This window comes from Xiphophorus couchianus, chromosome 18, assembly GCF_001444195.1.
Source record: "Xiphophorus couchianus chromosome 18, X_couchianus-1.0, whole genome shotgun sequence".
Classification (NCBI taxonomy): Eukaryota; Metazoa; Chordata; class Actinopteri; order Cyprinodontiformes; family Poeciliidae; genus Xiphophorus; species Xiphophorus couchianus.
In genome coordinates, this window is record NC_040245.1 from 24,924,849 (window position 1) to 24,938,503 (window position 13,655).

Here is a 13,655-nt window from a genome sequence, read left to right on the forward strand (position 1 = left end):
TCTATATGTGCGTTTTTTTCGGTATGATTTTTTATTTAATGCAGCAGCGGTGTTAATGTTGTTAGAAAGAAAAACAATGATGACACAAAGCAATTCAATTAACTTCTTTTATATATCATACATAAGACTGTCTTAATATAATACAAAGGGCATTGTCATAAACACAGCAAAGTCTTGACTAGATCTTACAATCTGTGGATACATGGACTTATCCTTTCCCCCATGCTGTTCAATTCTATAGTGCATGTTGCATGTACAAAAAAAGTGGGGAAAAAAAAGTGAAACCAAAAAATGAAAAAAAAAAAAAAAGAAAGAAGAAAAAAAGCTAAATCCAAGTTAAATAAAAAGGATTTCAACTTCGGTTGGGTGTTCAGATATGTCGACAATTATCTGTGTTTGTGTATAACCCACAAACTCAACAGGCTTATTATGAAAGATGGAACCATTTTTTTTTTCAACCATGTGCTTCTCATATAACCAAAAGTAAGGTTTGTGATGTACATGCACTTACAATATACCCTGTGAAAATTATTAAGGTTTGAAGATCTAGCTTTCCCTGTTTGATTCAAACCCTACCTCATAGTGTTGTCCTGATGTAGTCAAGTACCTTTGCCAAAAGGCAAGGTTTTGCCACTAAGAAAACAGGAGTTCCTGCCCACTGAATGGTCACCAAATTGACAAACATAATCAACATACCAGCAGGAGCAAGGTAGTGAGTTCTATACTTCCTTTATTAAAAAAATATAAATATATACATAAATTCTATTTCAACTATTAAAAAGGGGCTGCATTTCATGACAACTGCTCTAAATAAGAGGTCAATCAGCATGATCTGAAATAGGCGCACACTTACGAGTCACTTCAGTCAAATTTTTTTCTTTTTTCAGTCTTTATTTTTGGAATGTTTAGTACCAGTATGAGTGCCAGTAATAAAAATCACTGACAAAAAGATCTAAATGTCTCAAATTCCGCAGGGTATGAAAATAAAAAGTAAAATAAAATGATTGCAAATCTGCAATTATCCTTGACATCCAGATCAAACCCCAATCTTCAATATAGGTAGCTTTACATTTGTGTTCGTGGAAATACCAAGCATGACTGCTGAAAGGATGGTTTCTCTTAGAAAATGACAACAGCATGACCTGTGGCCCGCCCTTAATTGGCAAGGTGACAGTGGGCAGTTTGTTTGTTTTTTTAAATACTTTTGTTTTTATTTTTCAAATTTCAAAAGTGGTAAAAATGAACAACAGAACAAAGAAAGCACTTTAAAATCCCTGATATAAAAAAAAAATAAAAAAAATATTCTGGTTATTGACTGTTTTGAGGACATGCATGTCTGCCTAGGCAAAGCACTGTTATGGTGGGGCTGACAAGACACCTTTTTTTTTTTTTTTTTTTTTCCCTTTGAATAGGACAACAATCATGGGGATTTGCCCTACCAAAATCAGAACTATACCATTCAACACAAACTGGTTTACCACAAATACCCTTACCCTGGCAAGACAATGACAAAGTCTTGCATCACGGCAGAAACTAGCTAAGTTGACCAAATGATGTATGAAAGGCAGCAACACCCTTTGAAATAGTATGATGGGGGGAAGGGGAAAAAAAAAAGAAAAGAAAAAAACAACACAGAAATAGAACGCATTAGTCTCCTTTTTTTTTTTTCAAACCATCAGCCTCCATCTTGCTACTCTGTAGCCTGCAGAGTAACTACCAAGTTCTCTAACATACCAAAGTTTTTTTTCCCCGTTTTTTTCTTCTTCTTTTTTTTTTTTTTTTTTAAAGACTCCCAAAATAATCTACCAATTTAATATGGAAAAAAGTTTTGGTAAAACGTTGCAAACAAATCTGTCCAGAATACACGATAGCCAACGGTCTCCAGTTTTGCTAAAAGTAAATATATTGCAGCTGTTTTGTGTTGACATTGAAATAAGATCTCGATAAACTTTGCGTCAAAGTGGTGAACTGCTACATTATTGGTTACAGACACCTATATGCTATAAAACAACTGCTTTGGTATAAAAACATATCCAAAGGGAAAATAAATTCTTGTAAAATTCACAGCATAATTTGAGGAGAAAAAAGGCAGTCACTTAACTCTTTTTCTTCAGTTTCCATGTTTTGGATGGAGAGACTTGTGCGGGTGGTTCTGATGAGGGACTACATGCAAAAAGGGGGAGGGAGGAAATAAAAAAAACACACAAAAAAAACAAAAACAAAAAAAAAAAAGGTAGACTCTGGAATAGAAAGTTCTTTCCATTGCAAAATCCTTAACCAGTGAATTTCAAGGAAGTAATGTTTAGGAGGTTGTTGTGTACAATAAGACCCTGTTATGTGGGGCCCCTGCTGAAGACGAAATCTTTGTCGAGAAAGGCCTCAGATTACCATTCTTATTTACCTTTTCTAAGTTGTTTTAAATTTCCTTAAAGAATTAAGGGCTGTCTAGAGAGAAAGAGAGAGAGAAAGAGAAAAAAAAATAGAGAAAAGCCATCTTAATTCAAATGATAATGTCCAGCTCCATTTCCATTCCAAGTCCATGAGTCATAAGGCCAAAGGGTTATCTAGAACCAGCCGCTGACTGTCTTCCTTTAACTGGGCCGGATCCTTTCGTCTCCTGTGCCCCGTCGCTGCTCTTCGCCTGTGTCGGGCCCCCGCACCCCCCGGGTTGCGTCTTGTCGGGGACAATAGGGCCTCTAGGCCTGAGGTGGTGGGGTGGGGTCTGGGGGTGGTGGTGGTGGTTGTTGTTGGTGGTGGTGGTGGTGCTTCCCTCCTCCTTTTTGAACGCCGGCTGGTGTCAGTATCCGACCTCCCACTCCCCCCTCCCCAGTGGGAATCCCTCCCCCCCCCCACCAGCCCAGCACACGGGCTCCACCGCTATGTGCTCCCCTTTAACAGAGTCACACACACACACACAAAAGAAGGGGGGGAAAAAAAGACCAACAACAAGAAATATCACCGCAAAAACACTTCCCCCTTGTTGTCAAGCTACAGGATTTACAAGCAGCTTTTATGTGAAATTTCAGTTTAAAAAAAAAAAAAAAAAGGGCAAAAATAATTACTGACCGAGTGGAAGAGTAATGTCAGGCGCTCCACAGTTTGAACCTATAGAGGACGCCGGCGCATTTCTTCACCAACAAGCTAGCTGAGAGACGAGCTCCGACCTTTGCTCTTGAAATGCTCCTTCAAAACAAAGACATTTTTTGCCACATAATACCATATGGTGATTACTTTGTGGTTACATGAAACTGGTGAAATGGTAAGATGGATGTCTCAATCTCACTATGGTTATTCTGCAGTATTATTTTGTGCCTAATGATTGCAAAGGAAACAAAAAAAAAACCCCAAAAAAACAAACAAAACAAAAATAATTAAAAAAAGATAAAAAATTACATATATTCTTTTTAACAAAGGGTTTGTTGTTGTTTTTTTTCTCTGTAGAAGCGGTTCAGTGATATCTCCCTTCTGACGTGAGCAGCTTTTTGTTCTCAACACACCTTGTAGTAAAAAACACCACCTTTAAAAATGACGCACGGGGGGAGAGGAGGAGGGAAAGGAAAGAAAAAAAATAAAGAAAAAAAAAAACAAACAAAACACACAGCCAAATTGTCAGTGCAGTCACGAACTGGCCATAGAACTCTGCTGCACACATACTCCAGTCATTGGAGACTCCTCCCGGTCCATGCCCTGCCTCATGCCCAGGTGGCCTTCTGCTAGGTAATGGCCAGGCCCCGTGTTCGTGCCCATGGAGAATGCAGGGTGCGCTGCCATTCCAGTCTCCTGCCGTGGGTTCGAGAAGGCACCTAGCCCCATGCTCAGCCCACCGTTCTGACCAAAGTCAAGGGCTCCGGCGGGCAAGTGGCGGAGCTGGTAGGCCTGGTTCCCATGGTTCCCAGTGGAAGAGGACGATGTCGAGGAAGAGGAGGCAGAGGAAGACAGGGAGGTCATGGACAGGTGGCCGTGCACCACCTCCATGGAGTCCTGCGTCGAAGAGCTGTGTGTCGGGGAGGTGTAGTGGCGTGGGCGCGGACGCGTCGCCATCATCTGCCCGTGGTGGTGGTGGAAATGGGAGTGGGGGTGCAGGGCCTTGGGGTGCTGGGGGGGAACGTGGAAGGTGGTCTCCTGGACTGGGTGGGTTTCTCCAGTGACTGACTCGGGTCCGACGCCGCCTCCCCACACCAGTGGGGGTGGGTAAGGCTGTCTTGCCTGTGAGTGGCAGGTGAGAGAGAGGAGTCAGTATCACACAACCTAAAGAGAACAACCTGAGCCCACCTGGTTGTACCCACTCTGACATCCAATACTATCGAGGTTTTCCCCCAGAAAGCCTGCTATGCCCAGCGGTAGGGGCAGGTCACCAGCAGCCAGCCATATTTTTGTGTCAACTTTTTTTTTTTAAGTTACAAAAATTCAGAGCTGCACAAGCAGACACCATAATTTAAAAACAATACCATGCAGACACGGCACAATTGGTGCGTACCCCCTCACGCCCACTATGAGCTTAGCCTGATCCATCTTTGGGACGATAGTGGTGACGGTGGGGTGACTTTGCCCTGCAATCGGCAGGTTGCTGGTTCAATCCTCACGCCACCCAGGTGTACTTGCATGGCAGCTTTGTGGGGTGGCAAGTAAAGCCTGGCAGCCCACCAGGCTTATAATACATTGGGGGAAACCCTGAATGAGGTCGTGTTCTATATTGTCACCTTCCTAAAACAATGGCCCAAATCACTTTTGGTAAGAAATGTCTTTCCTGATAGGAAGGTGATGATATTCTTCTATTCATTAAATTCAATTATTCTTCTTTTTCATGTCTTTGAGTGTCCTAATAAAGCACTTCATCAGTCTGATGTCATTTCATTTCTCCTAGTGTAAAGTAAGGAAATACTCCAAAAAATAGTAACTATTATTTTTTTGATTTGATCTGGAATCCTAATTTGTCACAAAAGAGTCAACCGGTCCAAACTGGAGTCAGAAACAAATGAACGGAAAAGTGCTCGTATTAAAGTTTGAATGTGATTACCTTTAAGAAAGACACAAAGAAGCCTATTTGTGTCTAAGGCGTTTTCTGCCACAATTCAATAAAATACTTCACTACAAAAAACATAAATTTGTAAGACATGGTTTAATTTACATTGGCTTGTTTTAATAATCGAGGAATAGAAGTAGAAAGTGACAAAATGGAAATGTGTAGGTATAAAATTGGCCACATGAGAAATGACCTGGAGCCTTTTCTTAAAGTTCTTTTGTGCATTTCAACGTTTCACCCTTATTAGATCAACATCTTTGCATTACAATGTCAATGAAGCAGAAATGTGTTTTTCCAGATAACCAATTTGTTGCGTTAAAATAATGACGTTTTAAAAACTGCAAAACGTTTTTAGAATGATGTAAAACTTTATGAAGCACTGCATGGCGGGTATTTCTGACATGGTAAAAGTTTTTCTTATTGGAACTATCAACTGTAGTAAATAACCTATAAAAAGAAAGACAAAATAAAAGTAATCCAACATGTGAGATATATATACTACACTCTCAACAGAGGCCAAATTATTCCTTTAAGAATTGGAAAAAGCTTTTTTTAAGCAAATGTTAAAATCTTTTGAATGAACCAAAACAATATTATAATATTTTACAATATGACACCTATTATATCAATATTAAAACTTCTAATTCCAATATAGCAACATTAGAAAACCTCATTTGAAAGAAGAGATCCAAACTTTGTAACTTCATTAGAATGGAATTAATGTTTTCTGTTACATTTTAAGAAAAATTAAAGAGCAAGTCAAAAATCTTTCCGACTGACTAACTGACCTGTGGACAGAGGCTGTCACCATCCATGGCAGGCATGGTCGTGCCAAAGTGTCCTCCACTGTGCAAGTGGTGATGGGTAGGGTCTGATCTCGCTCTGCCACTGGTACTAGTTCCAGACGATCCTCCTGAGTGTAAACAACAAGTGTCACAAGCACAACTTCATAAGCCTCAACCATGTTCTCTGGCTATAACGTTAAAATAATGGATAAAGTAAACGGCAAGTAGCTAGAAAGACGATGCATCAAACCTTAAATATGATTACTAAATTATCCTGAAACCAAACTTGCAAACTATCACAATCAGAGATGTACCAGTCAATTGGTACTGGACAACATTCCATTGATTTTTAACACCTATTGTGTGAAATTTTAGATTTGTTGCTGCCTAAATTACACCTAAATTTCCCCTTTGTGGCATAATAAAGGCTATTTCTATTCTGATCTGGTCAGTGATTGGCAAGTCTAATCACAAAAAAAGGAACTTCTTGCCATCTTCAGAGTACTTTGAATTGGTCAAACATCCAAAAGTGTTTAGCTTAATGCCTAAACTAAGATAATCTTGTGATTTATTTATCTTTTGTAGAGAAAGAAGCTACCACTTCAACCAAATCACCAACATCATCTCATTCTAAGCAACAACTCTTTGAAGAATCTTGAGTGCATATGAGTTACAACAGAATTTAATTTCCCTATGGGACCAATAAAGTATTTTTGAATTCTTTTTTGTGCTACTTTAACCAAAAAAAACAAAACAAAAGAAAAGACAACAGGAGTTAAGAAGTCAAATATCAAAGAAAAGTAAAAACTGGTAAAAAGCCAGAAAAGGCAATGATTGGTGCATCTCTAATCGGGGCGTGTCCCTGCTTCCGGTGACCTCTACCTGAACTTGAAGAGGTGCTGGAAGTGGTTCCCGAAGACTGGGACTGCTCTAACGCGGGGCTCGTAGACACGCTACTGCTCGTATTGGTCCCCTCGTCCGCAGTCTTCTTGAAGAAGCTGTGCTGCAGGGCGTAGTAGGGCTGGATGCGACTCTTGGGGTCGTAGTCCAACATCCGAAGAATCAGGTCCTTGAACTTCAAGTAGTCAGCAACGGCGTGGCCGGACTCCCCCGCCCGCCGGCCACCTGGACCCCCTGTTTCCACACCGAGGATGGAGTGGAGCTTCCGCGAAGCTGGAGGTTTATACTGTGGAAAAATGAAAAAGATTTAATAAAAACGACGAAAATTTAAAACGCAAATATTTTAAAAATAGTTTTCAGTTCATAAGAAGAAAGTCGGCTTCACCCTTTTGCCATCTTTGGTCTTCTTAACACTCCATGTACCATCCGAAAGCTTCTCAAAGAACTTCCTGGCTTTGGGGGCTAGGTCCATTATGTGATTAGGTGGGATGCCAAGAACCTCGACTATTTTGTTCATCTGGTCAACCTGGTGGAAAAAAAAAAAGATTAATTAATCACGTTATACATCATAAATCCTGAGGCAGAACATAACTAGTAATCTTTTACCTCATTGGCTCCACTAAAGAGAGGTTCTCCAGTATGCATCTCTACCAAGATGCAACCCAAGGACCACATGTCGATGGCCAGGTCATAGGGCATTCCCAGCAGCACCTCTGGGGAACGGTAGAAGCGACTCTGGATATATTGGTAAATCTACACAGAAAGGGAGAAGAAGAAAAACAATAAACAAACGAGAAGCTTCATCACTCATCTTTATCACAGATAAAGACGACTCGCGGCATCATACCCTTTGTCCCAGTTGGCATGAGCTGCCAAAGTCCACTATTTTGATGGCGCTCCTCTTGGGGTTGCAGAGGAGAATGTTCTCCGGCTTCAGGTCACAGTGGATGATGCTGAGCTCAGGCGTGGCCAGGAAGAGTAGTGCCGTGCATAGCTGCTGGGCAAACTTCCGGGTGAGGTTGAGCGAGACGCCGCGGAAGTTGGTGTTTCGGAGCAGGTCGTAGAGGTTGTACGAAAGCATCTCGAACACGAGGCAGAGGTGGTTCCGAAACATGAAGTGTCGCTTTAGGTGAACTGCGGCAAAGCAAGTTGGAATTTTATTTGATTTTTCTTTTAGTAAAAGCGAAAGAAAGCCGTGTTTTGGCCAGACTGGGAGTACATACCGATGTAGTATTTCATCTCGGTGTCATGTTTGTTCATCAGCTCCAGGAGGCGCACTTCTATTTGGGCTTGGTTGAGGAAAGCCTTCTTGTTCTTAATGATCTTAATGGCGACCCATTCTTGCTCTACTCGGTCGTACGCTTTTACAACCTGAGGGGGAAATTTTTACCAAATCTTTACACTGGGCAAAAATAACCTTTTTTAAATAAGTATTTTTAATCACAATAACTTTTAAACTCACCTGTCCGAATGACCCTTTTCCTATCAAGGAATCAATCTCATAACGGTCCATCCACTTCTCCCCATTCTTGACGATGTAGTCGTAGTTATCATCGTCATAGCCATCATTAAAGACTTTCCTCTCCTTTTTGTGACTGGAGTCTTCACCCTGACCCTGTTGGTGCCGTCTCTTCTTTTTTGCATAATACACCTGTGAATTCACAGACGAAACCACATAAAAATCATACACAGAGCAACTATGACAATTCACTACGATTTAGCTTTTAAAAGTTTATCTACAACATTGTTTAATCTGGCATTTTGCTTTATTAATCACTCTATTTTGGACTTGCAAATTACATTTAGAAATTCTCTCAGTTTGCATGACCAGGTCAAATTGTTTACACGTTTAAATGGTAAAATCTAACAGAACTGGATGGAGTGGAACAAAAATAAGCATACTAACCTCATTGATGTGTTTGTATGTTTTGATAAGGTCAATGGAGAGCTTCCTCAGGGGAGCTGAAGTTGGGTCACGAAAGCACTGGGGCATGTGCCTCTGGAGTGTCAAAAGTAGAAAATTTTTTTAATAAAAAAACACGACGGATTAAAAATAAATAACATCACATTTATTAACTTTACATATAATTTAATTTTAAAATGAGTAATTCAGCACAACATGACTAAATTGAAGGGGACATTATTTGACAAGCTGCTACTTTTGCCTAGTGACAGACGGAAAAAAGAGGGAAGCAGTGTTGCACGTTACAGTAAGTACGATGGTTCTCCTAAGTGTTTTAAATCCAAGGGGTGCAGCAGGATGGGGTTAGGATACCTGATTGGCAGTGAGCTGTGGTGTCTGGTCGCTGTACGGCAAGACCGTAACAGATTGGTCAGTGCTTGGCTGGTGGCGGTCACTGTACTGCTGGTGCGTATGGGGCATTGGAGCAGCCATCTGAAGACCAGCAGTGTGTAAAGAAAAAGAGGGCGCAAGCCGGACGGACGAAGGTTTGCATGCTTAAGTCTCTCCTCCTGGGAGAAATTAACACTGTTAGAAGTTGCATTGATTCACACATAGAATTTATTAAAAACACAAGCAAAGAAAAGGTATTCATTTACATATGAATCAATTGCACATCATTTATGTAGCATCAGATTTCTTTTGTCTACAAATAAAACAGATAAAGGATTCGATCTTACTGTATGGGCACAATATAAACAAAACCTTTATTTGGCTGAATGGGGCAAATATGAACAAAAAATTTTAATTTATAAATTTATCTTTATGTATAAAAGACATTTACAAAATGCAATAAAGTGTAACATTCACACCTTGTTAAATTTATAAAGCCCAGACATAAGAAATACACATTAAAAGATGTGAAGAATAACAAAAGATCAGTAAATTGTTAAAATAATTGTCAGTTTAATAAATACCAATGATTTATTAAACATGTTTAAAAAATAAAAAGCATTCCAGTATAAAGAAAATATAAAATAAAACAGCAATAAATCAACCTTTGTGAGGAAAAGGGAGAAAAACAGCAGGTTTAGCAGTGAGAAGGGGTGAAAACACAGCATCTCCACACTGTACAGTGAATCATCCTTCATTTTAAGCCAGAAGGAATCAAAAAATTATTAAATAGCATGTTCAGCTATCAGCATCTCTCTCCAGACAACACAATTCACCAGTGCTACACAGTAACCACTATTCAGAATCCCAGCAACAGCACCTAATTAGCATAGCCTATCACCACAGAGATACAGCGTGATTTGGCAAGCCCATCAATGCACAGACCAATCACAACGCAGTATGCAAATAGCCTACTTTTGTTGCCAGGGCAGAGCTGCTCCCATTTTCCAATGAGAAAACAAGAAATAAACAAGAAATAAAATTGAACTTTGGCACACTTAGAGGTTGCTTTCAACACAAGAGCCTGACAGCAAAATAGCTGCACAGCCCAAAACCTGCACTCCATCTAAGAGCGTTAGAAAGCTGACCCAGCTATGGAAAAGCATAAAAAAACATTTTAAAAAAATCCCCACATCCACTGGCAGAAAGAAGAGGAACTGTAAGATGATAGACCACAGAGCTGCAACGCATCTGAGGACTAGCACATACCTTTTTTTCCCCCTTTCCTATCCATTGTATTGTCATATTTACATTTACAAACCCGAAAATAGATTTATGTTAGCTCTTAAAAATGTACTAGATGAACATAAGCAGTTTAAGAAAAATAAAAACAGGGATATTTTATGAGGAGGTCATTTTCAATTATTATTCTGCTTTTTAAAAACAAATTAACCCCTTTGAGCACTATTCCTATTCCACTATTTTATATATATATATGTATATATATATAATTTTTTCTGATTTAAAATTGTACTAAAATGTTGGATCAGAAATTGAATTTAAAGCAGCCGCACAAGGGGAGAAGGAAAAAATGAAATGTAATTTATGCCCCCACCAATGGGTTTAAGGTTTCCCATACATCAGCCAACCTGGATGCATCTTCTGTAAAATTTCATATCATCCTGGGAGGAGAGTCCAGCAGCAAACCACAATCCACTATAAAGGATAAAAACACAAATATTACAAATCTTTACTTCTCATGTTTCGTCTAATTGCGCTGAAGCGAGAACTTTAGTTGGGGAAAAGGTGAGAAACGGACAGACGAACAGGACACCCCGAAAACTTTTTTAAGTGCGTCGGGTACGCCAGGATCCTGTGGGAGTTCGACTACTGAAGATACAATTCCTTATTTTAAAAAAAAATACATATATAAAATTTAAAAAGTGAGTTTATTGTGGTTCAAAGAGAAATATATGTAATTAATAAAAAAAAAGGACATAGAGTTGCTGTAAAATAAATAAATAAATGCTGAAGAATAAATTAGCTTAGAGAAGCTCAGAGCCCTGAACAGTGGAATAGGAATTATTACTGCTGAAGGCCTAAAAGAAGGTTGCTCTCCTCTCAGTACACATGCTATTTAAAATCTGCTATTTATGACACGAAATCATCTTAAAATAGGCAGTTGTTAGCCATAACCCTGGTGGAGCAGCTATATTTACAATATAGGTCTATGCAAAATGACCAAGAACTGAAATATATAAACTTTGGTTTACATTTTATTTTATAAACACATCAGCTAGCATTAAACTAAGACAACTATGGGTTTCATTTTATAATAAAAAAAAAACTGTATAATAAAAGTCCAGGTTACAGAATTGAAAGTGTAATGGCAAAGAAAAGCCCTTTTTGTAAGCACACTTGTAGCTTTTTTTTAAAGTTTCTACTAAAACATCTGCTAGATCCTTAATGTTCAGTACTAACGTGTGAACAGTTCCTTTCCTGGCTCTAGTCATTACGGCATCCGCAGGCCTATTTATGTGTAAATATAACGATGGTTAGCTCGATATTAGAAGCCGAATTATGCCATAAAGAGATGGATAGAGATCCCAGCAACGAGCCTGTGTGTCATCTTCTCACGCCCAACCGATAGATCCATTCCAAAGCTGAATCAAACAGAATTGTTAATCCTAACAATTAAAAAAAAAAAAAAAGGAAAAGAAAGCCCCAATGTAAATAGACGCATCCCGAGTGGCTCTGTACTTACAGAAGATTGGGTAGATCTCGTCATGGTTAGAATTTGGGATGCATATTCAGAGTTAATTTCCCCACCTCTCTTGCTTACATATCGTTCGTGGGAGACTCGAAATCCTCAAATAGATGACAAACGGATTCGGGCTCACGTTACCGTTAGCAGACCGACTAGCTAACGTTGTCGTCGTTACCCTGAAAACTGCGGGACAGACGAGCATATCTGCTCACCAACCCGACGTTAGCTGGTGACGCTGTGTTCAAGCCAGCGGGCTGTGGGGCCCATTCAGCTGGTTCGTCAACAAGTCAACGCTGACCATTAGCCGGGTTAGCTCAATTAGAACGGTTAAACCCGAAACATACCCCCCGATATTACCAAAGTTAAGCACTGACAGCAGTGTGAGGTAAGCTAACAGAGCTTCAATCATACAATGACAAGGTCTAATATAGCAGGGCTAGCAGTAACTGTGCCAGTATGACACTCCGTCCAAACTCAGACATTATAACTCACAGTCAGCTGGGATGCTCCTCCCGTCCGACATTACAATCCATCCCTTGACCTACTGACTGAAAACAAACGTTAAGCAGAACCGAATTCGCGAATTGTTAGCTAGCCGCCACACCAAAAAAAAAGCTACCATTTTCAACTTCACTACCGCGTCCATCATTGTTAACCATTCGCACAGCACACACATCAGAGAAAAGGCAATAAATGAACGATAAATACGCGACAAGACAGCATGAAATTGCTCACCTCTGATGGCACGATCTTCATTTAAAGTCCAATAAACTGTATGATGAGGAAACTTATCCAGTTCGAGATTCTCCCCTCCCTGTACTGGTTAGCGAGTAAATCCAATCCCCCCGTCCTCTGGCCGGCGAAAAAACTCCTAAAAAAACTCGTCAGTCATATCCTGTGTGCGCTTCATGTCCAAGGTTGCGATGACCAACATCCACGATCGGAGCAAATTTATCAAATGTTTTTAAATCAGCTGATGACAAGCAACATGCTAACTAGCGCTAGCTGACAAAATGAACGCAGCTAACGTTAGCCGCTTTGCCCTGACTACTAGCCTGAAGCTAACGACTGTAGCTGCCTCTAAATAAACGTTACGCCAAATTCTGATTTAACGCCGTCTTTGCAACCAATGCGTCGGTCTCTTCGACGGGCACGACAACGCGGTTACATCCAGAGCATCCTAGTCACCGAACAGAAGCGGCGTCCTCTTATAATTTTTGGTCAGGAATTTTGTGTCAATTTTCACAAAATGGCGCGCGGTCCAAACCTGCGCAGTGAACCGGCCCGGTGGACCAGAGACACGGACAACTGAGTTAGAGCGGCGCCGCCTAATTATTCCCAACTCCGTTAAAACGTCGGCCCCTCGATCTTCTTAATCCGTTTCAGTAGACCCGTTTCGAAATCCGAAAACTTGAAACATATATCCACTGACAGCATTATTCCGGCGGGAAGAGAGAACATTTGAAAAAGACTGAGCTGGGGGGGGGGGGGGGGGAAGCCTCCTGACAAAATGGCGATGCTCTAGCTTGTTGCCATGGCAACTGTCAATCAAAAAAAAAAAAAGAGGACCCGGATGTACCAATGACGAATAAATTCTGAGCTCGCCAGCGTTACAGCGCTCACACACACAAACTGAGGGAGACTCTTTACAAATAATAGAAATGAAGTAATAATGATTATAATAATACTGTTGTGGGATATATTCTACTGTTCTTTTTGTTGAAAATGTTAAATTAAAATAAAATGTGGTAATAAGTGAAGTGAGACGGGACTTTGTCCGTATAATTGTAACCATGCATGACAGTCAGTTGAATAAAAGAAATATAAAAATATAAACATAATACATGAAAGCAATTTATTAAACTGACAATTGTATATATACATAAA

General features: G+C 40.0%; 1 protein-coding gene across 6 annotated transcripts; it reads right to left on the reverse strand.

Annotated features, from left to right (window-relative positions):
* Positions 1 to 93: 93 nt before the first annotated feature.
* dyrk1ab (dual-specificity tyrosine-(Y)-phosphorylation regulated kinase 1A, b) lies at positions 94 to 13,276 on the reverse strand. Of its 6 annotated transcripts, none has more exons than XM_028044774.1 (12): positions 12,504 to 13,276; positions 10,651 to 10,717; positions 8,984 to 9,180; positions 8,615 to 8,707; positions 8,171 to 8,359; positions 7,932 to 8,079; positions 7,556 to 7,842; positions 7,315 to 7,461; positions 7,094 to 7,234; positions 6,691 to 6,994; positions 5,812 to 5,936; positions 94 to 4,206 (listed from the first exon to the last, which is right to left on the reverse strand). In XM_028044774.1, the coding sequence occupies exons 3-12, from the start codon at positions 9,101 to 9,103 to the stop codon at positions 3,619 to 3,621; spliced, it is 2,142 nt and encodes a 713-aa protein (XP_027900575.1). In that variant the 5' UTR covers positions 9,104 to 9,180; positions 10,651 to 10,717; positions 12,504 to 13,276; the 3' UTR covers positions 94 to 3,618. The 6 variants fall into 6 exon arrangements, with proteins under 6 accessions (XP_027900575.1, XP_027900574.1, XP_027900572.1 ...); XM_028044773.1 differs by having other exon boundaries at positions 10,641 to 10,717; XM_028044771.1 differs by having other exon boundaries at positions 10,617 to 10,717.
* Positions 13,277 to 13,655: the final 379 nt, after the last annotated feature.

What these genes read in the sequence shown, in the direction of transcription:
- dyrk1ab (XM_028044774.1), bottom strand. Translation starts at nt 9,103, where the DNA reads ATGGCTGCTCCAATGCCCCATACGCACCAGCAGTACAGTGACCGCCAC. An exon ending in CACAGCTCACTGCCAATCAG is followed by an intron (nt 8,708 to 8,983) that starts GTATCCTAACCC and finishes TTGACACTCCAG; the next exon opens with AGGCACATGCCCCAGTGCTT. An exon ending in TCTTTAGTGGAGCCAATGAG is followed by an intron (nt 7,235 to 7,314) that starts GTAAAAGATTAC and finishes TTTTTCCACCAG; the next exon opens with GTTGACCAGATGAACAAAAT.